Source organism: Ovis aries, chromosome 12 (genome assembly GCF_016772045.2).
Source record: "Ovis aries strain OAR_USU_Benz2616 breed Rambouillet chromosome 12, ARS-UI_Ramb_v3.0, whole genome shotgun sequence".
Lineage (NCBI taxonomy): Eukaryota > Metazoa > Chordata > Mammalia > Artiodactyla > Bovidae > Ovis > Ovis aries.
Genome location: NC_056065.1, coordinates 75,193,253 through 75,218,685, shown reverse-complemented (window position 1 = coordinate 75,218,685; position 25,433 = coordinate 75,193,253). Strand labels below are relative to the sequence as shown.

The following is a 25,433-nucleotide window of genomic DNA, read 5'->3' as shown; positions in this document are numbered from 1 at the left end:
AATGGTTGTTCAGCCGTGAGTTGTAATTCCGAGTTCTCAGAGGAGGAGAGGGGTGCACATCCTTCTACTCTGCCATCTTGGAGTCAAATAGAAACCATACTTCCAGCTTTCATCCCAATCCCAGAGAACGGCAATGCCAAAGAATGCTCAAACTGCCGCACAATTGCACTCATCTCACATGTTAGTAAAGGAAAGCTTAAAATTCTCCAAGCCAGGCTTCAGCAATACATCAACTGTGAACTTCCAGATGTTCAAGCTGGTTTTACAAAAGGCAGAGGAACCAGAGATCAAATTGCCAATATCCGCTGGATCACGGAAAAAGCAAAAGAGTTCCAGAAAAACATCTATTTCTGCTTTATTGACTATGCCAAAGCCTTTGACTATGTGGATCACAATAAATGGTGGAAAATTCTGAAAGAGATGGGAATACCAGAGCACCTGACCTGCCTCTTGAGACCTGTATGCAGGTCAGAAAGCCACAGTTAGAACTGGACATGGAACAACAGACTGGTTCCAAATAGGAAAAGTAGTACATCAAGGCTGTATATTGTCACCCTGCTTATTTAACTTCTATGCAGAGTACATCATGAGAAATGCTGGTCTGGAAGAAGCACAAGCTGAGATCAAGATTGCTGGGAGAAATATCAATAACCTCAGATATGCAGATGACACCACCCTTATAGGAGAAAGTGAAGAAGAACTAAAGAGCCTCTTGATGAAAGTGAAAGAGGAGAGTGAAAAAGTTGGCTTAAAGCTCAACATTCAGAAAACTAAGGTCATGGCATCTGGTCCCATCACTTCATGGCAAATAGATGTGGAAACAGTGGAAACAGTGGCTGACTTTATTTTTCTGGGCTGCAAAATCACTGCAGATGGTGATTGTAGCCATGAAATTAAAAGACGCTTACTCCTTGGAAGGAAAGTTATGACCAACCTAGATAGCATATTGAAAAGCAGAGACATTACTTTGCCGACTAAGGTCCGTCTAATCAAGGCTATGATGTTTCCAGTGGTCATGTATGGATGTGAGAGTTGGACTGTGAAGAAGTCTGAGCACTGAAGAATTGATACTTTTGAACTATGGTGTTGGAGAAGACTCTTGAGAGTCCCTTGGACTGCAAGGAGATCCAAACAGTCCATCCTAAAGGAGATCAGTCCTGGGTGTTCACTGGAAGGACTGATGTTGAAGCTGAAACTCTAGTACTTTGGCCACCTCATGCGAAGAGTTGACTCATTAGAAAAGACTCTGATGCTGGGAGGGATTGGGGGCAGGAGGAGAAGGGGATGACAGAGGATAAGATGGTAGGATGGCATCACTGACTCAATGGACATGGCTTTGGGTGAACTCCAGGAGCTGATGATGGACAGGGAGGCCTGGTGTGCTGCGGTTCATGGGGTCGCAAAGAGTTGGACATGACTGAGCAACTGAACTGAACTGAAGAGCATGAGAATGAGTATTCATTACATCGGTTGTCATGTTCAACAGCTGTAACTCCAAATATTCTTAAAAGGTCAGGAATTCTCTGAGACACGTCCAGTTTCTCTGTTACAAAGCACGGCCAGCACCATGCAAACCTCATTTCCCCAGAAGTCTGTGCATGTCCAGGAGTTTCCAGTGGAGGTGTGGGTCAATAGTGGCCTAGTGGTCACAGTCTCTCTGTTTTTATTCCTGGAAAGGCCCTAATTTCTCCATAACTTTCGAAGAACAGTTTTTTTTTTTTCTGGATAGGGGATTTTTGTTTGATAGTTGTTTTTTGTATTTTTTTTTTTCTTTTAGCACTTTGAGTATATATACTCACTGTCTTGGGGTTCTGAGTTCCTAATGAGAAATTTCATAATCTTGTTTGGAATCCTCTCTATGTGATTATCCTCTCTCTGTCTTGCAGCTTTCAATGTTCTCTCTTTGTCTTTGTCTTTTGAAAGCATGAGCATTGTGCGTTTCTCTGAGTTCATCTTAGGGTGCATTGAGATTTTGCCATGTTTATATTCACATCTTTAATCAAATTCGGATAGTTTTCTGCCATTATTTTTTCAACTGTTCTCTCTGCTATCTTCTCTACATTGTCTCTTTCTGAGAGTCCTACGTTGTATATGTTGGTTAAATCTGTTGGTGTTCCACAGTTTCAAAGATTTTTTTAGGCTCTGTTCATTTTTCTTTAGTCTTTTCTCTTTCTGTTCCTCAGAGACACTAATTTCCATTCTCCTGTATTCAAGTTCTCCGATCCTTTCTTCTTTTTGGTCAAATGTGCCTCCCATGGATTTTTAACGTCCATTATTGTGCTTTTCAACTCCAGAAGTTCCTTGAGGTTTCTTTCCAGTTCATCTGCCTCCCGTCTGAGATTTCCATGTTTCACACATATTCTCTTGACCTCATGATTTCTTCCTTTAGTTCTTTAAACATCCTTAAGCCAGTCATTTTGTTTTCGTTTTTCAAATATTACTGAGGGCCTACCCATGGGGGTAGGCAGGAGGCCTCTGTGAAGTCAAAGCAGGCGCCAGTGGAGAGGCATTATTTGACTTCCTTCTGGAGGCAGTTTGTTGGTACAGCCGCATTTGTTCTTATGGCAGTTGGCAGCGTGGAGATTTAGGTGAGCATACCTAAATATGGGCATCCCTAAATGGGAGATCATTTGTAAGAGTGTATTTTGGGGAAACTTGCACAAGGAAGTTCTCAATGATGCCACCCCACAGGCAAAGCACCAAATGCAAGGCAGACTATTTTTTTTTAATTGTTGATTAATGGCTCTGTGCTGAATATCAGCCTGATGTACAAACTGGAAAATGTTCAGGTCTTTCCTGAGCCATCCCCTGGGCATACATCACCACTGTCCTATTTTCCTGCATGCGCAGCTGCTTTTGAATGCCCTAGTATTTAATGTCTGGCCCCTATAAGGCGGAAAATTAAAAATGAAGTGGGGAACAAAGGGCACTTGATATTTAAGCCCCTTGAAAGTTACTTCAGCCAGGGCAGAAGGGGATTACAAGAGTAGGGGGAGGTGTGTCGAAAATGGCTGCCTGTTTCTTTATCTAATTATCTGTGATCAGAAGCAGCTATTAGTGATAAGAACACAGATCCTCATATTTGGAGGACAGGGTCCTTTTTGAACAGCTTGGCTCCCACAGGCAACTTGTAAGCTGTTCTGGGAACACATGCAGAGAACCCTGCCACACTACTATGGGTGAGGATGGGTAGCTACCACTGTGCTAAGGTAAGAATTGAAATGGACCAAAATAAGCCAATTTACCTAAGTCTTCACCTGGACATTGTAAACCATCAACAGAAGTCAGAGTTCCAAAATAGTGACATCAGGCAGATGCTACCCATGCAATTGTTATCAAGGTGGGGAGACAGATTCCTGATGCCTCTTAAATTGCCATCATACCAGAAATAAACATTATAATCTAGAATCAATGAGTGAGTCTTGTAGAAGAGTCGGCTGGAAGCAGATAGGGTATATTTAACTTAATCAATTAGAAATAATGGAACATTCAGTGAGTATTTATAGAGAGAGACCCTGCTAGGTACTTTGAGGAATGCCAAAAGTTTGATACATAGATTCTTCCTAAAGAGGTTGTATCCTTCTTGAGAAATACAGCATATACAGAGAGGCATCAAAGAATAATAGTGAGAAGAAGTATCAAATACATAGAATCACTCACAATCATTACAGTGAACTTCCAGAAGGAGGAGAGTATATTGTGAATTTAAATCATCAGAGAAGACTTCATCAAGTAGGAGTACTCCTGTGCTACTCCTAGGAAGGTGAAGACATACCTCGGAGATATTACAGGTTCAGTTCCAGACCACTGCAATAGAGCAAGTCAAATGACTTTTTAACATATGTTTACACTTAAAGCTCAACGTTCAGAAAACGAAGATCATGGCATCTGGTCCCATCACTTTGTGGGAAATAGATGGGGAAACAGTGGAAACAATGTCAGACTTTATTTTGGGGGGCTCCAAAATCACTGCAGATGGTGATTGCAGCCGTGAAATTAAAAGACGCTTACTCCTTGGAAGGAAAGTTATGACCAACCTAGATAGCATATTCAAAAGCAGAGACATTACTTTGCCAACAGAGGTCCGTCTAGTCCAGGCTATGGTTTTTCCTGTGGTCATGTATGGATGTGAGAGTTGGACTGTGAAGAAGGCTGAGCGCCAAAGAATTGATGCTTTGGAAGTGTGGTGTTGGAGAAGACTCTTGAGAGTCGCTTGGACTGCAAGGAGATCCAACCAGTCCATTCTGAAGGAGATCAGCCCTGGGATTTCTTTGGAAGGAATGATGCTGAAGCTGAAACTCCAGTACTTTGGCCACCTCATGCGAAGAGTTGACTCGTTGGAAAAGACTCTGATGCTGGGAGGGATTGGGGGCAGGAGGAGAAGGGGACGACCGAGGGTGAGATGGCTGGATGGCATCACTGGCTCGATGGACATGAGTCTGAGTGAACTCCGGGAGTTGGTGATGGACAGGGAGGCCTGGCGTGCTGCGATTCACGGGGTCGCAGAGTCGGACATGACTGAGCGACTGAACTGAACTGAACTGAACTGAACTGAACTGACACTATACCTTAGCCTACTAAGTCTGTAATGGAATTATGTCTAAAAAATGTACAAACCTTAATTTTTAAATGGCATATTGCCAAAAATTGTTAGGGCTTCCCTAGTGACTCAGATAGTAAAGAATCTGCCTGCAATGTGGGAGACCCAGGTTCAATCCCTGGGTTGGGAAGATCCCCTGGAGAGGGGAATGGTTATAATCTGAACCTTCAGTGAGTCATAGTAGTAACATTAAATAGTGTTGATCACAGATGACCACAACAAATAGTAGCAATAAGCTTGGAATAAGTGATATCTATCAAAATGTGACATGAGAAATGAATGTGAGCAAACCTTGTTAGGAAAATGGCACAAATGAACTTGTTCGATGCAGGGTTGCCATACACCTTCAGTTTGTTAAAATCTCAAAATGTTAAGAGCAATAAAATAAGGTGGGTGTGTATTCTGATCTAAAAAGATATTAATAAAAGTTAAAATTTACCTAGTACTCACTATGTGCCAGAGACTAACCCATCCAATCCTCAGAACAATCGCATGAGTTATGTAGGGGAAGCATTAAGGAAGCATTAAGGGATTTCCCGGAGAAGGAAATGGCAACCCACTCCAGTGTTCTTGTTTAGAGAATCCCGTGGACCGAGGGGCCTGGTGGGCTGCTGTCCACGGGGTCACACAGAGTCAGACATAACTGAAGTGACTTAGCAGCAGCAGCAGCAAGGGATTTCCCAAGCTCAAGGAAGTCATGGAGCTGGAACTTGAATCCAGGCAGGCAAGTTCTAGGGCCCTGATCTCTCTGCTCAGTCCTTACTGAGCAAAATGGTGTGAGCAAACAGTAGAATTCAGCGTGTAATACACTTGCCGGAGGGAGCAGAGGGGCTACACTGACCAGCGTGACAGTAATTTACACATTTGACTGTAGGCCAAAGGGGGTCCCCATGCAGAAACTCTTTGTTTGATTGAGTTGCAGATTTAGGACATCCATTATATTAAGAAATTTTCTCACTCAAATTACTATAGTACAGAAAAACCATCATATAAGACATTTTTGATTATTATATACATCTTGTAATAGCTTAAAGGACATGCTAACTTTTTTCTCTCATTTAGTTTTTATCTGATTGGAGCAAAAATTATATATTGTGAAATTTCTGGAGATAATGTGAACTGGAGTGATAATCTCCCAATTTGTGAAAGTAAGTATGTCTTCTGTTTAGACTATAGAGCAGCAGTTCTCAAACTTTATGACCTTTTTATGCTTTTAAATTAACATAGACACCAAAGAACTTCTCTTCATATGGGTTATTCTCTTGATATTTATTATATTGCAATTAAAAATGAAAAGTTTTAAAAATAATTATTAACTCATTTTTAAGAAGTGTTAGCTGCAATACATATAAATATATGCAACATATTTTTATGAAAAGTCAAAATTTTCCAAAACAAATAGTGGGAATTGTATCATTGTTTCATATTTTTGCAAGTTACTTCAATATCTGGTTTAAAGGAACACATTTGGATCTAGTCTACTGGAAAATCAGACAGCTGTATATGAAAAATTTAACCATACATCATCGGGATGAAAGTGAAAAATGACAGTGATACTCAATATTAATGTGAACAACCAATTTGTGAATGGAGATATTTATAAATCATAAAGTATTTTTCAGCTAGCACTGAGTTACCTTTTTAATCACAAGTATATTTTAGCATTAAATTGTCAGCATCTTTCATGATGATAAGAGCAAAACTTAGCATGGCCTTGCAGATAAATATGTATTTCATATTTCAGAAAATAAGTTTTTTCTACATTAATGGCTTGATTTTGGGATAATACATATTCACATAGAGGCTTTCTTTTAAACGGATATCGAATTCACAACTGGAGTATATTAATCATATGTTAATGAATTATATGAAGGCAATCCATAGGACTTTGCTAATGCTGTCTTAATATTTTGCTTTTACTTCGTGTCCTTTTTCCTCCCTTTTAAAGTAATTCTGTGTACAGCACCTGGAAATATAACGAATGGAAGATTCACCCAGTATAAGGAAGTATATCAGTACAGTGAAGTAGTGATGTATAGGTGTAACCCTTCAAATGGGCCAGATGAATATTCTCTTATTGGAGAAACCACCCTTATTTGTGTGGATCATAACAGATGGAGCAGTGACCCACCAGAGTGTAAAGGTAATCATATTTCCATGTATTTCCTCCTGAATCTAAATACTGTGGAAACACTTCAAAAATATTTTTATCTACAAGAAAACAAAAGATTCCCATGTAATTGCTCCCCTTGCTAAATTGACCTCTAATTTAATTTGATATTGCTCAAATCAAACTCAAAAAGTTCTAATTGTAGAGTCCTCCACCAGTCACTCAGCATGTCCTTGGCATGTCAGCTCACACATCATGCGCTACTGTGGATATGCACGAGCTAGAACTTTGGATTTTTTGTTGTTTTTGTTGTTTGTTTGCAAGCATCAGAAAACTCAACACACCCTGGCTTAAGAAAGAAGAAAGTTTTATCTTATAGTATAAGACCTCTGAGAGTTCGGGCTACCGGAACATTAAAAGACTAACCTTCTCACTGATAAGATTGTTAAACTCTGGACAAAGCTTATTTTACAGCTTCATGTTAACTAAAAGTGGGGAGACTGGAGGGAATGTGACTCTTGACGAAGGATCCACTGAATGATAGCGAAATATTTATCTTCTCCCAGTGTACAATGGGACATTCTGTAATATCATTTTTAGGTAATATTTTTAACATATTTATTTCCAAAATATTGAAACTAGTACCAGTACATCAACCTGATCACAATGGGATGATTGTAGAAATCAAACCAAATACTTGAAAAGTGTGCAAGACACTTTTAAGTAACCCATGAGTCAAAGAAGCAGTCACAAGGGAAACAGAAACTGTTTTTGATTGATTAAAAATGAACAGCATATTAATATACAAAAATTTGTGGGATACAGGAAAAGTTTTGTAAAAGTTTTGCTCAGAGGATGTTTATAATGTGAAATACTTATGTTGGAAAAACAGAAAAGTCAAATCAGTCATCTATGCTTCTACCATTAAAAATTTAAAAAGAAGAGCAAATTAAATCTAAAACAAGAAAACAAAAGGAAATAATAAAACTGGAGAGTCATGAAATTGAAAAGAGAAACAAAACAGAGATAATCAAAGAAATGAGCCTGGTTTTTGGAGAATATGGAGAAAACAGATAAATCCGTAGACAGTCTGACAGGAAAACAAAGATAAAATCACTGATATTAAGATTGAAAACGAGAACATCATAAAATATCCTATAGATGTTTAAAGAATAATAAAGAAAAAAAAAACACTGTATGCCTATAAATTTGACAACTTAAACTTTCTCGCAAAGAGTACTGCAAACCATGCATCTTTACTGGTGAACTCTACCAAACATTTAAGCAATAAATTATGGCAGTTCTACACAAAGCCACTGGGCCTTCCCAGTGGCTCAGCAGTAAAGAATCTGCCTGCAATGCACAAGTGTCAGGGGCCATGGGTTCCATCCCTGGGTTGGGAAGATCCCCTTGAGGAGGGCATGGCAACTCACTCTAGTATTCTTGCCTGGAGGAGCCTATGGACAGAGGAACCTGAGTGGCTGCAGTCCATAGGGTCGCAAAGAGTTGGACACGACTGAAATGACTCAGCGTGCATGCACACACACAAACACAAAGCCTTAAAAAATACAAGAGGAGAGAATCTTTCACAGTTCATTTCAAGGACAGCATTGCCCTGATGCAAAAGCCAGGTGTACAGCATAATGATTCCACGTTTACTTACATAACGAGATGATCACCATGATGTCTAGTTCCCATCTGTCACCATTTAAAGTAAGTACAGAATTGTCGACTGTATTGTCTAGTCTGTGTATCATAACCTCATAACTTATTTTATAACTAGAAGATTTTGCGTCTTAATCCACTTATTTTCCTCATCTTTCCAGCCACCTCCTCTCTGCCAATCACTAGTTCTCTGTATTCATGAATCTGTTTCCTTTTCATTTTATTAGTTTCGTTTTTTTATTTTGTAGATCCCACATATAACTGAAATCACACAGTGTTTCTCTGACTGACTTGTTTCACGTTGCATAATTCCCACTATGTCCATCAATGCTGTTTCAAGTGGCAAGATTTCATCCTTTTTATGACTAGGTGATATTCCATTTTATATGTACCATACCCTCTTTATTCATTATTCTATCAGGACACGTAGGTTGCTTTCATATCTTAGGTTCTTAGGTATTGCACACACAAAAAAAATGCTGTAATAAAAAAAGGGCTGCACAAATCTTTTCAAATTAGTGTTTTGTCTTCTTTGGGTTAATACCCAGAAGTAAAATTGCTGGATCATATGGTAGTTCTATTTTCCTCAGTCTATGGCTCATTTTGTTTATTCCTATACAGTATCTTTTGAAGCAAAATTTAACTATTCTTTAAATGTGTAATAGAATTCATCTACGAACCCATGGAGTCCTAGATTTTGTTTGCTGGAAATTATTTACTAATTCAATTTCATTACTAGTAATTGCTCTATCCCCATTTTCTGTTTGGAGATGGCAATGGCACCCCACTCCAGTACTCTTGCCTGGAAAATTCCATGGACGGGGGAGCCTGGTAAGCTGTAGTCCATGGGGTTGCACAGAGTCAGACATGACTGAGGGACTTCACTTTCACATTTCACTTTCATGCATTGGAGAAGGAAATGGGAGCCCACTCCAGTGTTCTTGCCTGGAGAATCCCAGGGATGGGGGAGCCTGGTGGGCTGCCGTCGATGGGGTCGCACAGAGTCAGACATGACTGAAGCGACTTAGCAGCAGCAGCAGCAGCATTTTCTATTTCTTCTTGACTCAGCATTGGCAGATAATATCTTTTTTAGGAATGTATCCACTTATTCCAGGTTTTCCGATTTTGGATATATAATTATTCATAGTATTCTCTTATGATCCTTTGTATTTCTGTGGTATTGATAGTAACCTCTCTTTTATTTTTTACTTATTTGGATACTTTCTTTCGTTTCTTGATGAGTATGGCTATATGTTTGTCAATTTTATCTTTTCAATGAGCCAGCTCTTATTTTCATTGATTTTCAGTCTCAATTTCATTTATTTCCACTCTTTTCTTTATTATTTTAACCTTCCACACACTTGCAGAGAGGGTTGTTCTATTTTTTGTATATAGGCATAAATTTAGATTGTTTACTTGAGATTATTCTTGTTCTTAAGGTAGGCCTGTATGGCTACAAACTTCTGTCTTAGAACTGTTTTTCCTGTGTTACATAGATTTGGAATGGATTGTCTCTATTTTCATTAGTCTTAGGATATCTTTTATTTCCTTTTTAATTTCTTCAGTCAACTACTGATCGTTTAGTAACGTGTTCCTTTTGATCTCCATGTGTTTTGGGCCATTTTTCTTCTGGTGGTTGATTTGTAGTTTCATACTATCATGGCTGGAAGAGGTGTTGGACCACAGATTCAAATGTAAAACCCAAACTGTGAGACTTATGAGAAAACAGAAAATATTTGTGAGTTAGCAGAGATTTCTTCAAAAACCTTAACAGCATTATTCTTTAAAGAAAAAAAAAAAAGACTGGATTTCTTAAAAACTGAGAACTTCTCTCAAACACACTGTTTGAAGAAAGAAAAAACTTGTCATAGACTGGGAGAAAATATTTGTCAGGAACATTTCTGAATGGACTTCTAGCTATGATGTATAAAGAACTCTAAAGGCACAATAAGAAGAAAGCGGCCCAGTTTACCAAAAAAGGGGTAACATTTGGATAGAATTTTTCCCACCGAAGAAGAATGTGGATGTTAAAAAAAGTACATGAAACGTTGCTCAATATCATTAGTAATAACAGAAATGTAGTTTAAAACCATGATGAGAAACCACTAAGGACTTATTAGAATGCATGAAATTAAAAAGAAAAAATGAACAATTCTGTGTTTTGGTGAGAATATGTTATATTTGGGACTCTGATAACACTGCTGATGAGAATGCAAGTGGTGTATGCATTTGGAACACAACTGAGCAACTTCTCATACAATTAAACATACACTTAAGGTACAATTCAGCTACCCAGGGTCAAATGAAGACATGTACACTTAAAATCTGCATGAGAATATTCAGAGTATCCTTAGTCATAATCATCCTATACTGGAAACAACTCTTATGTCCTTGAACTGGTAAACGGAGGAACATCATTGGTACATACAGATAGTTATAATACTGTGAAGCAAAGGAGGATGAGCTTTTAATTCAGACAACAGGAATGAATCTCAAATGCATTGTCCTAAGTAAGTCAAACTCAGAGGATGTGATTCCGTATGACATTCTGGAAAAGCGACTCTATTATAGGCACTCAGTTTTGTCCAACTCTATGAGACCCCATGGACTGCAGCACACTAGGCTTCCCTGTCCCTCACCATCTTCTGGAGCTTGCTGAAACGCATGTCCATTGAGTCAGTGACGCTATTCGATCATCTTGTCCTCTGTTGTCCATCCCCTATTCAGCCTGCCAATTGAAATCTTTCTGAGCATCAGGGTTGTTTCCAATGAGCTGGCGCTTTGCATCAGGTGGCCAAAGTATTCAGCTTCAGCTTCAGCATCAGTCCTTTTAATGAATATTCAACATTGAGTTCTTCAGGATGACTGGTTTGATCTCTTTGCTGTCCAAAGGACTCTCAAGAGTCTATTCCAACACCATACAGTTCGAAAGCATAATTCTTTGGTGCTCAGCCTTCTTTATGGTCCAACTCTCACATCCATATATGACTACTGGAAAAACCATACCTTTGACTAGACGGAACTTTGTTGGCAAAGCAATGTCTCTGCTTTTTAATACGTGGTCTAGGTGTGTCATAGCTTTTCTTCCAAGGAGGAGCATCTTTTAATCTCATGGCTGCAGTCACCATCTGCAATGATTTTGGAGCCCAAGAAGATAAACCCCATCACTGTTGCCATTGTTTCCTCATCTATTTGCCATGAAGTGATGGGACCGGATGGCATGATGTTCATTTTATAACTGTTGAGTTTTAAGCCATTTTTTTCATTCTTCTCTTTCACCTTCATCAGAGAGGCTTTTGGGTTCCTCTTTACTTTCTGCCTTAAGGGTGGTGTCATCTGGATATCTGAGGTTATTGATATTTCTCCCAGCGATCTTGATTCCAGCTTGTGCTTCATTCAGCTCAGGATTTCTCATGATGTACTCTGCATATAAGTTACATGAGCACGGTGATAGTATACAGCCTTGATGTTCTCCTTTTCCTATTTGGAACCAGTCTGTTGTTCCATGTCCATTTCTAACTGTTCCTCTTTGACCTGCATACAGGTTTATCAGGAGGCAGATAAGGTGGTCTGGTATTCCCATCTCTTTAAGAATTTTTCACAGTTTGTTGTGATCCACACAGTCAAAGGCTTTGGTGTAGACAACAAAGCAGAAGGAGATGTTTTTCTGGAACTCTTGTCCTTTTTCAATGATCCAATGGATCTTGGCAATTTGATCACTGTTTCATTTGCCTTTTCTAAATCCAGCTTGAACATCTGGAATTTCTCGGTTCATGTACTGTTGAAGGCTCGTTTGGAGAATAATGAGCATTACTTTGCTAGCCTGTGAAATGAGTGCAATTGTGCATTAATTTGCACATTCTTTGGCATTTCCCTTCTTTGGGAATGAAAACTGACCTTTTCCAGTCCTGTGGCCACTGCTGAGTTTCCCAAATTTGTTGGCATATTGAGTGCCGCACTTAACAGCAACATCTTTCAGGATTTGAAACAGCTCAACTGGAATTCCATCACCTCCACAAGCTTTGTTTGTAGTGATGGTTCCTAAAGCCCACTTGACTTCACACTCCAAGATGTCTGGCTCTAGGAGAGTGATCACACCATCATGATTATCTGGGTCATTAAGATCTTTTTAGTACAGGTCTTCTGTGCATTCTTGCCACCTCTTCTTAATATCTTCTGCTTCTGTTAGGTCCAGACCATTTCGGTCCTTTATCGAGCCCATCTTTGCATGAAATGTTCCCTTGGTGTCTCTAATTTTCTTGAAGAGATCTCTAGTCTTTCCCATTTTATTGTTTTCTTCTATTTCTTTGCATTGATCACTGAGGAAGGCTTTCTTATCTCTCCTTGCTAGTCTTTGGAACTCTGCATTCAGATGGGTATATCTTTTCTTTTCTCCTTTGCCTTTCACCTTTCTTCTTTTCTCAGATATTTGTAAGGCCTCCTCAGAAAGCCATTTGCCTCTGCATTTCTTTTCCTTGGGGATGGTTTTGATCACCATCTCCTGTACAATGTCATGAACCATAGTTCTTCCGGTACTCTGTCTATCAGATATGATTCCTTGGCCACTCCCACTGTATAATCATAAGGTATTTGATTTAGGTCATACCTTAATGACCTACTGGTTTTCCCTACTTTCTTCAATTTAAGTCTGAATTTGGCAATAAGGAGTTCATGACCTGAGCCACAGTCAGCTCCTGGTCTTTTTTTTTTTTTTTTTTTTTTCTGACTGTACAGAGCTTCTCCATCTTTGGCTGCAAATAATATAATCAATCAGTATTGACTGTCTGGTGATGTCCATGTGTAGAGTCGTCTCTTGCGTTGTTGGAAGAGGGTGTTTGCTGTGACCAGTGCATTCTCTTCGCCAAACTCTGTTAGACTTTGCCCTGCTTCATTCTGTACTCCAAGCCCAAGCTTGCCTGTTACTCCAGGTATCTGTTGACTGCCTACTTTTGCATTCCAGTCCCCTGTGATGAAAAGGACATATCTTTTTTTGGTGTTAGTTCTAGAAGGTCTTATAGATCGTCATAGAACCATTCAACTTCAGCTTCTTCAGCATTAGTGGTTGGGGCATAGACTTGGATTACTGTGATATTGAATGGTTTGCCTTGGAAATGAACAGAGATCATTCTGTCCTTGCACCCAAGTACTGCATTTCGGACTCTTTTGTTGACTATGAGGACTACTCCGTTTCTTCTAAGAGATTCTTGCCCACAGTGGTAGATATAATGTTCTTCTGAATTAAATTTGCCCATTCCAGTCCATTTTAGTTCACTGATTCCTAAATTGTCAATGTTCACTCGTGCCATCTCCTGTTTGACCACTTCCAATTTACCTTGATCATGGACTTAATATTCCAGGTTCCTATGCAGTATTGTTCTTACAGCATTGGACTTTACTTTCAGCACCAGTCACATCCACTACTGGGCATTGTTTCTGCTTTGCCTCAGCCTCTTCATTCCTTCTGGAGCTATTTCTGCTTTTCTCCAGTAGCATATTGGGCACCTGATGACCAAACAACACTGTAGGGATTGAATATTGATTACTGGTAGGCTGGTTGAGGAAGGCAGAGTTATTGGTAGGCATTGTTTACAAAGTGGCATGAGGAAATTTGGGGGGCGGGTATGGAAACTTTCTATGTCTTTATTGTGTTGGTAATACATGATTATTTGCAAGTATTAAACAGCAAGCAGATGTACACTTTTACTGTTTAACTGTATGTAATACAGTTAAAACTCAACATTCATAAAACTAAGATCATGTCATCTGGCCCCATCACTTTATAGCAAATAGATGGGGAAACAGTAAGAGAATTTATTTTGGGAGGGCTCCAAAATCATTGCACATGGTGACTGCAGCCATGAATTTAAAAGAGGCTTGCTCCTTGGAAGAAAAGCTATGACCAACCTAGACAACATATTAAAAAGCAGAGACATTACTTTGCCAACAAAGGTCCATCTAGTCAAAGCTATGGTTTTTTCAGTAGTATGTATGGATGTGAGAGTTGGACTATAAAGAAGACTGAGCACAGAAAAATTGATGCTCTTGAACTGTGGTGTTGGATAAGATTCTTGAGAGTCCCTTGGACTTCAAGGAGATCCAACCAGTCCATCCTAAAGGAAATTAGTCCTGAATATTCATTGGAAAGACTGATGCTGAAGCTGAAACTCCAATATTTTGGCCACCGGATGTGAAGAACTGACTCATTGGAAAAGACCCTGATGCTGGGAAAGATTGAAGGCAGGAGGAGAAGGGGATGACAGAGGATGAGATGGTTGGATGGCATCACTGACTCAATGGACATGTGTTAGTTTGAGTAAGCTCTGGGATTTGGTGATGGACAGGGAAGTATGGCATGCTGCAGTCTAAGGAGTCACAAAGAGTTGCACATGACTCAGTGACTGAACTGAACGGAAACCTAACTTAAAGAAAATCATTAGCACAAGTATCAGCAGTGTTGCACAACAGAGAAAACATCAGTGAACCTGAAATCAATACAATACAAATGAAACCTGATTTCAAAAGAAATATTACATGAGAGAGAGAGAGAGAGAAATTTATACACCTGTGGAAGGGTAGCAAGCACTAAACGTGCATGTAATTGGAGTGTCATAGAAAAAGTACAGTATAGACGCTTATTCGTCTGTTTTATATTGGAGTACAGTTGCTTTACAGCGTTGTGTGAGTTTCTACTGTAGGGCGATGTGAATCAGACGTATGGATATGTGTGTGTGTATATATACATAGCGGAGAAGGCAATGGCACCCCACTCCAGTACTCTTGCCTGGAAAATCCCATGGACGGAGGAGCCTGGTAGGCTGCAGTCCTTGGGGTTGCTAAGAGTCGCGCACGACTCTGAGCGACTTCACTTTCGCTTTTCACTCTCATGCATTGGAGAAGGAAATGGCAACCCACCCCAGTATTCTTGCCTGGAGAATCCCAGAGACAGAGGAGCCTAGTGGGCTGCTGTCTATGGGGCCGCACAGGGTCAGACATGACTGAAGCAACTTAGCAGTAGCGGCAGCAGAATATATATATAGATATATACACACACACGTATATATCCACTATTTTTCAGGTATTCTTCCCATTTACATCACCCAGAGCATTGAGTAGAGTTCCCTTTGTTATACAGTAGTTTCTCATTAGTTATCTATTGTACACATAGTAGAGTATATACGTCAATCCCAATCTCCCAATTCGTCCCACCCCTGGTTTCCCTCTGGTACCCATAAGTTTGTTCTCCATTTATTTTTTATTCTCTATTTATTTTATTCTGTATTATTTGAATTTGAGCCACAACATTCATCCCAGAGATCCACCCCCAGGGAATTCATTGACCCTAGCAGGATAAATAAATTCTAAAAATTTACCAAATAATCCCCATTAGACTAAAAACAAAAGAAAAAGCTGCCAGTAAGAGAGGAGAAGAGCATGTTACATTCTTCCTTCCTCACCTCAAAGAAAGAGTAACAGCCGACTTCTCTTGAGAAACTGTGAAGAAGAGAAGACAATAACTTCCGCTCATGTGCTGAAAGAATATCCTAGAATTCCCCCTCAAGGAGAAATCTTTCAAAACTGAAACTGAAATAAATGAAAACCATTTCAGATAAAGAAGAGCTAATAATTTGTCATTAGACAACCTGAACTAAAAGAATTGATAAGTTCTCCTGGCTGAACAAAAATTATACCTAATGAAAATTCAGATCCACAGGAAAGGAGAAAACATCTTTCTGGCTTAAAAGGCTATATTTCTGGCCCTCGTCTATTGCTCAGATTAATCTCATAAAGTGTTCTTTTGAAGTCACCTCCCTGCCCAGTGTTTTTTCAGATTTGTTTCCAAATTCTACAAAACCCATTAGTAGATCTGAAGTCAGTCTAGAAGGCCCTGACCTTTAATTTACTTCTGGAGAGGTAGAGGAGAGTGGAATATACCAAAGTACACTGTTGTGAGTGCTAAATATTAACTTCTAGCATTATCTCAGGCATATGTGTTTGCATACTGGTTTAACACTTAAAATGTGTTGTAAAACTTAAAACATGTCGATCTCTGGGTTTACAATTCAAAATGTTTGGGAAACACTGCCCTAACTCTACTGACCCTTGATTTTCTTGAACATCCCAGTTCCTGTATATTTTTGCCACCTGAGAACTATTTCCTTTTTTTTTTTTAATGGCTAGCTTCTTTTCAACTTTTAAATTTGTACTCAAGTATTACCTTCTCAAAAATGTGTTTACTATCTTTCTAAAAGAACATGGTACTGTAATTAGTGTCAGCATGACCTGAAAAAAATCCTAGAGCTAAAGAGCATCAAAAGTCATTTTTGAACTTACCCTTAGTTTGTATCTGATAGTCAGACCTTTCTCAATACATGTCAGTACTGGAAAAAAAAAATGTAGGAAAGCCAAAAAATATTATGATAGACTGTTTTGGTAGAAAAACATTACTAGATTTCTCTACATCTGTTTCCCTGGAATTCCAATGCACAGAGTCTTGTGTTGTTTTATTTACTTGTTTTCAGTTAACATCTTGCCTTTCATTCCTCATTTCTTCCTTTCAACTGGAGGTTATTATTTGCACTAGATATGTGGTCTTATATGAAAGCAGGCTTTCAGTAATTATGGAATCTCTCCACTTTTCAGTGGTCAAATGTGACTATCCAGTCGTCAAACATGGATCAATAGTATCAGGATTTAGAGGAAAATATTACTACAATGTGGAAGTTGTATTTCGGTGTCATGATGGTTTTTACCTTCACGGGAGTAGCATAGTCGTCTGTGGCGCAAACGGGACTTGGGAGCCTGAGCTACCAAAGTGTACTACTAAAGGTATGAAGGTGTCTGTTTCCTTTTTCTTTTTTGAAATATTTTATTTTTTCCACAATAGATTTCCATGATATAGAGCAATTGGAAAGGAACAGTTTTAGTACTTATGTCTGTCGTACATTCATTTCCATGTCACGTTTGACTTCTAATTCACAAAGAAACTTGTTTTGATTTTCCTTTTATAGACTCTTAGCATGTTGCATACATCACACAGATGCATAAATTTCTCTTGTTCAACATCTTTACCTGTAAAATGGATCGCAAACATTTTTTAGTGTAAGTTAAAGTGTTAGTAGCTCAGTTGTGTCCAACTTTTTGCAACCCCATGATGGACTGTAGCCCACCAGGCTCCTCTGTCCATGGTATACTCCAAGTAAGAATACAGGAGTGGGTTGCCATTCTCTTCTCCAAGGGATCTTTCTGATCCAGGGATTGAACCTAGGTTTGCATTACAAGCAGATTCCTTATCATCTGAGCCACCAGGGAAGCCCGAATTAAAACATGTGCATTTTTACCTAAATAAGTATGAAAAACATAATTCATATAAGTAAATATTAGTAGAAAGCAATAAATCCCAAGTAATTAAGTGAGTTTATATATATTTTTTGTTTGTTTGTTTTCCAGAAGCAATTGCTACCACTATGGTGTCTACAACCTCCGGTGCCCCAGGTTTCATAAAGTCCTGCTTATATTTGTCAATATCCTTTAAATTCCTTGTGATGTTTCAAAATCCTTTAAATGTCTGGTGATTTACACTCACTAGAACTTTTAGTAATAAAAGGAGGAAGAATGCATTTATAGCCATTTTTGCTATTATACTTAGTGAATCTAAAATTACAGGTCATAGTCCACAGATATAAACAGGTCTGTAAACTTAGGTAACTTATGTAAGCTTCTTTACATACATGTATAATGATTGAATGCCTTCCTCACTGTGTGATATTAAAGTTAACAGTGGGATGCATGTAAAGCACTTAGCACAGTGTCTGGCGTCTAGAAAGGTCTTAAAGGTAGCTCACCTAATTTACAGTTTCATTGGAGTCAATATTAATGTAGGAATCAATATTAATTAAGGTCCACGGCTTCTGTTTTTTAATATGTATGTTTTCTGTGTCATCAACATTGATAATTTATTCATTTTGAAAGTGATCTGTCGACATCTGTACAGGGTATCATCTGGGTTCAGGAATGTGTTTCATTTTCCTGCCAACAGCCAGTTTGGTTCTTCTTTTTTTTTTTTCCAAATAATAAGTGATTTTATTTTTTTCTCTCTTTAAACATCTTTTTTTTAAAATAATTTAAAAATCTTTAATTCTTACATGTGTTCAGTGCAATTGTAACTGGGAAGTTTCTACTGTCTCCAGAACAAGATTTGCATTTCTACTCCCCATCCCAACCTAACCACCTCGTACAATTATTTTTTTTCTCCTTACTGGCTTTTCTTTCTTTATTTATTTTGGCAACAGAAAGGGAACTGTGCAACAATGGAAGGGCAGCAACAGTCCTTCTTTGTGGAGATGAAATGGAGGATCTCCGGCAGGGTTTACTGAGCAGCCATTCTGCCTAAGACTTGAGAGACTGTTTGATATGGTGAAGGGCATTATCTTCCTGCGTCCAGGCTTTTACCTTTGGCTTCTTCTTTTTGGATGCGACAGAAGCAAGAGAACAGTGGCGAGAGCATTAGCCTGAGCAGCCCGCTCGCTTACTCAAGTAGCATCATTTCTGTGGTTTCTAGTTTCTCACTGTTGAATGACTCAAACAAATGTCAATCACTGGCTTCCAATTTGTTTACTTCCTATTGTCATATAATTTTAAGGATTGAGGGGAATTATTCATATTAGCATGGTAATTAGAATACCTTTTTATAATTCCTGTAAAGCTGGTACTCCATAACTTCCTCGAGTACCTTGGGGGGAGCTGCGGAGAAAGCAATGTCTATGGATGATACGTAAAGATGCATATGAAATCTACACTCACTGACTCACTCATGTTTGCTAACATGGTCCTAGTGGAAACGTGCACTGTGGTATGTTATGCTTATTGATACGCTCTTTTGAGAGTTGACCATAAGCATCTCATAACGAATTTCTAAAACATATATTCAGTTTAGCATTGGAAATAACAGGAGAATTGTGAGGACCAGTTTATACAGGTGATAAACTAGAGGGATTTTGTTTTAAATATCATAAATCAAAGTTCCTTGTGAGGTTTTCAGTCATTTTTTATCAGTAAGAAAGACTGAAGAGCATCATTAGAGACATATAATGTTGATAAGATAGATCTAATTATGTGAATGTGAAAAAACTGGGGCAAATATAAAGTGACAAACTAAGAATACAAATTATGTGACATGATACTATGTGGATGGTATTTTTTTAAGATTTGTAAACTTATTCTGAACACATAACTTCTATGATTTATTATTTGTTAATTTCCAGGGTTTCCACTCTGTAACACAGAGCCATGGTGCATATTCCTATGCATACATTCTAAGGTACTTGTATAAATGTATATTTAGGTTAACTTCCCAGGAATAGAATAGCATAGTTTGGAAAGTATGTATATTTTCATTCTGAGAAGTAATTCATTGTGAGAAATAATTTTCTTCAAAAATGAAAATAATCAAAGTTAATTCTACAGTTCTGTGTTGAGGAGACGGGTGAATTGAATCAAAATTAATTTTTCCTAGGTCCTCAAACAACTACAGCTCCAGAGTCAAGTCCTACAGATCCAGTGCCTCTTTATCTTACTAACGTTGTTTAGAACTTAATAAGATGATGGGTGAAAAGTAATGTCCTTTCCATTATAGGGTACTGGAATGCAAAAGTACGAAGTCAAGAAACACCTGGAGTAACAGACAATTTGGCCTTGGAAAACGGAATGAAGCAGGGCAAAGACTAATAGAGTTTTGCCAAGAAAATGCACTGGTCATAGCAAACACCCTCTTCCAACAACACAAGAGAAGACTCTACACATGGACATCACCAGATGGTCAACACTGAAATCAGACTGATTATATTCTTTGCAGCCAAAGATGGAAAAGCTCTATACAGTCAACAAAAACAAGACCAGGAGCTGACTGTGGCTCAGATCATGGACTCCTTATTACCAAATTCAGACTTAAATTGAAGAAAGTAGGGAAAACCGCTAGACCATTCAGGTATGACCTAAATCAAATCCCTTATGATTATACAGTGGAAGTGAGAAATAGATTTAAGGGCCTAGATCTGATAGACAGAGTGCCTGATGAACAATGGACAGAGGTTCGCGACATTGTACAGGAGACAGGGATCAAGACCATCCTCATGGAAAAGAAATGCAAAAAAGCAAAATGGCTGTCTGGGGAGGCCTTACAAATAGCTGTGAAACGAAGAGAATAGAAAAGCAAAGGAGAAAAGGAAAGATATAAACATCTGAATACACAGTTCCAAAGAATAGCAAGAAGAGATAAGAAAGCCTTCCTCAGTGATCAATGCAAAGCAATAGAAGAAAACAACAGAATGGGAAAGACTAGAGATCTCTTCAAGAAAATTAGAGATACCAAGGGAACATTTCATGCAAAGATGGGCTCAATAAAGGACAGAAGTGGTCTGGACCTAACAGAAGCAGAAGATATTAAGAAGAGGTGGCAAGAATACACAGAAGAACTGTACAAAAAAGATCTTCAAGACCAAGATAATCACGATGGTGTGATCACTCACCTAGAGCCAGACATCCTGGAATGTGAAGTCAAGTGGGCCTTAGGAAGCATCACTACAAACAAAGCTAGTGGAGGTGATGGAATTCCAGTTGAGCTATTTCAAATCCTGAAAGATGATGCTGTGAAAGTGCTGCACTCAATATGCCAGCAAATTGGGAAAACTCAGCAGTGGCCACAGGACTGGAAAAGGTCAGTTTTCATTCCAATCCCAAAGAAAGGCAATGCCAAAGAATGCTCAAACTACCGCACAATTGCACTCATCTCACATACTACTAAAGTAATGCTCAAAATTCTCCAAGCCAGGCTTCAGCAATACGTGAACCGTGAACTTCCAGATGTTCAAGCTGGTTTTAGAAAAGGCAGAGGAACCAGAGATCAAATTGCCAACATCCTCTGGATCATGGAAAAAGCAAGAGAGTTCCAGAAAAACATCTATTTCTGCTTTATTGACTATGCCAAAGCCTTTGACTGTGTGGATCACAATAAACTGTGGAAAATTCTGAAAGAGATGGGAATACCAGACCACCTGACCTGCCTCTTGAGAAACCTATATGCAGGTCAGGAAGCAACAGTTAGAATTGGACATGGAACAACGGACGGTTCCAAATAGGAAAAAGAATCTGTCAAGGCTGTATATTGTCACCCTGCTTATGTAACTTCTATGCAGAGTACATCATGAGAAACGTTGGGCTGAAAGAAGCACAAGCTGGAATCAAGATTGCCGGGAGAAATATCAATAACCTCAGATATGCAGATGACACCACCCTTATGGCAGAAAGTGAAGAGGAGCTAAAAAGCCTCTTGATGAAAGTGAAAGAGGAGAGTGAAAAAGTTGGCTTAAAGCTCAACATTCAGAAAATGAAGATCATGGCTCTGGTCCCATCACTTCATGCGAAATAGATGGGAAACAGTGGAAACAGTGTCAGACTTTATTTTTCTGGGCTCCAAAATCACTGCAGATGGTGACTGCAGCCATGAAATTAAAAGACGCTTACTCCTGGGAAGGAAAATTATGACCAACCTAGATAGCATATTGAAAAACAGAGACATTACTTTACCGACTAAGGTCCGTCTAGTCAAGGCTGTGGTTTTTCCTGTGGTCATGTATGGATGTGAGAGTTTGACTGTGAAGAAAGCTGAGCACTGAAGAATTAATGCTTTTGAACTGTGGTGCTGGAGAAGACTCCTAAGAGTCCCTTGGACTGCAAGGAGATGCAACCAGTCCATTCTGAAGGAGATCAGCCCTGGGATTTCTTTGGAAGAACTGATGCTGAAGCTGAAACTCCAGTACTTTGGCCACCTCATGCGAAGGGTTGACTCATTGGAAAAGACTCTGATGCTGGGAGGGAGTGGGGGCAGGAGGAGAAGGGGACGGCAGAGGATGAGATAGCTGGATGGCATCAGTGACTCGATGGACGTGAGTCTGAGTGAACTCTGGGAGTTGGTGATGGACAGGGAGGCCTGGCGTACTGCAATTCATGGGGTTGCAAAGAGTCGGACACGACTGAGCAACTGAACTGAACTGAGCTGATATTGGTCTTTTGTTCACTTTTCTATGTGATTTCTGAAATATTTTTCATGTTGATTTAACAAAGCTCATTATAAGTTAAAATCCTTTCATCAGGAAGCAGAATTTTTCTCTAGTTTGTCATTATTTAAAGTCAGTTTTCTTTGAAGATTTTACACTATTAAAAATTGATTGCTTTCTGTAGCTTTTAACTATATTAGTATACTAATCTGAGGGGCTCCCAGGTGGCTCCCAGCAGGAAAGAAGATGTGCAGGAGATGTGAGCTCAATCCCTGGGTCGGGAAGATCCCCTGGAGGAGGACATGGCAACCCATATCAGTGTTCTTGCCTGGAAAATCCCATGGACAGAGGAACCTGGTGGGCTGTGGTCCTTAGGGCAGCAAAGAGCTTTATGTGACTGAGTGCCTGAACATGCACACATACTAATATGAATTTTTAAAATTTCAGATATTACAAAAGCATACATAGTGAAAAGATTGGGTGTCCACTTATTTCTCTTATCTAATTATTAAAGTTAATATCTTTATAGTTTAGGGAGTCTTTTTAATCTACTTCTATGCGTAAGCATTCTTATTTTTGTAGGTTTACGTATTTGGCTTTATTCTTATCCAAAAATGTCATCATGCTGTTCATATTTCTCTGAAACTTGCACTTTTTCCACTTAATGTCTTGAATTGGAGCTGCAGTTAGATTTAGTCCTATCTTTTTATATGATTTTATTTATTTATTTACTTTTGGAAACAATGCCCCTTTTTAATTTTTTTATGTGATTCACATATTGTTTTTTTATTTATTTTTACTTTATTTTACTTTACAATATTGTATTGGTTTTGCCATACATCAACATGAATCCGCCACGGATGTACACGTGTTCCCAATCCTGAACCCCCTTCCCACCTCCCTCCCCATACCATCCCTCTGGGTCATCCCTGTGCACCAGCCCCAAGCATCCCATATCCTGCATCGAACCTAGACTGGCGATTCGTTTCTTATATGATATTATACATGTTTCATTGCCATTCTCCCAAATCATCCCACCCTCTCCCTCTCCTACAGAGTCCAAAATACTGCTCTATACATCTGTGTCTCTTTTGCTGTCTCGCATACAGGGTTCTCATTACCATCTTTCTAAATTCCATATATATGCGTTAGTATACTGTATTGGTGTTTTTCTGGCTTGCTCCACTCTGTATAATCGGCTCCAGTTTCATCCACCTCATTAGAACTGATTCAAATGTATTCTTTTTAATGGCTGAGTAATTAATGTGTACCATATTTCACCTGACTTTTCTATCAGTGGTCATTTAAATTTACAGAATATTTATATTAATAGGAAGTTGGATGTGTTGATGTTTTCCCTAATGGCCAAGAGTGTTGTGTTTTTCTTATAAAAGCTTCAGGTCTTCTCCATGCTGAAATTATATAAACGTTGCCATCATAGTGTTTTTGTGATTGCATCAAATCATTGATTCATCTCGCTTTCTTTAGGGTATCTGAAGTGCGCTTGGCTTTCTCTTGACTCCACTTACTTTCATCCAGTGTGAAGTAGCTCCATTTGTTGAGTAAGTCCTTCTCTTTCCAGCTTTGTTGAACTACCAGTTTTTATCACACATTAAATTCATACATGATCTGATCTTTCTGTTCCCTTGAATTTTCCCATTCCTGCTCTAACGCCAAATCAATACTCTGATTACAGAATGATGATATGTTTTAATATCTGGCAGAACACTTCCTTTTCAGATGCTCAGGCTACTCTCTGTGCTAATTCTTCTAGACCCACTTCTATTTTATTTACCTGACAATTTTAGCTAATTTAATTGTACATTTCAGTGGCATTAAGTATATTCACGTTTGTGCAGCCATTACTGCCATCTATCTCTAAAACCTTTAATCACCTCAAAATGAACATTATACCTACGAAACAATAACTCTCCATTCTCCCTCCTCTCAGCCATGCTAACCACTACCTATTTTCTGTGCTGATTAATTTGACTGTTCTACATACTGCATAGACTTGGATCACTTCTGGATTATTTCACTTATCATACTGTTTTCAAGTTTCATCCACCTTGTAACATGTATCAGAACTTTATTTCACTTATGACTTGGTAATATGTCTTCATATATACCACAATTCCTTAATTCATTCATTTGTTGGAAGACCCTTTGACTATGCCAAAGCAAAGCTTCTGGATCATGTCAAATCCAAAAAAGCTTCTGGACTCTGGTCAAGTCCAAAAGCTTCTGGACTATGTCAAATCCAAAGCTTCTGGATTATTTCACTTAGCATACTGTTTTCAAGGTTCATCCACCTTGCAACATGTATCAGAACTGTATTTCACTGATGTCTTGGTAATATGTCTTCATATTTACTGCAATTTCTTAATTCATTCATTTGTTGGAAGACCCTTTGACTATGCCAAAGCCTTTGACTGTGTGGGTCACAACAAACTGTGGAAAATTCTTAAAGAGATGGGAATACCAGACCACCTGACCTGCCTCCTGAGAAATCTGTATGTAGTTCAAGAAGCAACATTTAGAACTGGACATGGAACAATAGACTGATTCCAAATCGGGAAAGGAGTACATCAAGACTGTATATTGTCACCCTGTTTATTTAACTTAGGTGCAGAGTACATCATGAGAAACGCTGGACTAGATGAAGCACAAGCTAGAATCAAGATTGCTGGGAGAAATATCAATAACCTCAGATATGCAGATGACACCACACTTATGATAGAAAACAAAGAAAAATTAAAGAGCATCTTGATGCAATTGAAAGAGGAGAGTGAAAAATTTGGCTTAAAACTCATAATTCTGAAAATGAATATCATGGCACCTGGTCCCATCACTTCATGGCAAATAGATGGGGAAACAGTGGAAACAGTGACAGACTTTATTTTTAGTGGGGTCCAAAATCACTGCAGATGGTGACTGCAGCCATGAAATGAAAAGATGCTTACTCCTTGGAAGGAAAGTTATGACCAACCTAGATAGCATATTCAAA

General features: G+C 38.8%; 1 protein-coding gene across 1 annotated transcript in view; it reads left to right on the top strand.

Annotated features, from left to right (window-relative positions):
* LOC105611356 (membrane cofactor protein-like) overlaps window positions 1-23,864 on the top strand; it is a 44,806-nt gene extending 20,942 nt beyond the window's left edge. The window contains exons 4-8 of the mRNA XM_015099398.4: window positions 5,663-5,748; window positions 6,549-6,743; window positions 17,016-17,201; window positions 17,823-17,867; window positions 20,008-23,864. Of these exons, the coding sequence (XP_014954884.3) occupies window positions 5,663-5,748; window positions 6,549-6,743; window positions 17,016-17,201; window positions 17,823-17,867; window positions 20,008-20,099 (604 nt within the window). The 3' untranslated portion in view covers window positions 20,100-23,864. The remainder of the gene's footprint in view (window positions 1-5,662; window positions 5,749-6,548; window positions 6,744-17,015; window positions 17,202-17,822; window positions 17,868-20,007) is intronic.
* The last annotated feature ends 1,569 nt before the right edge of the window (window positions 23,865-25,433 follow it).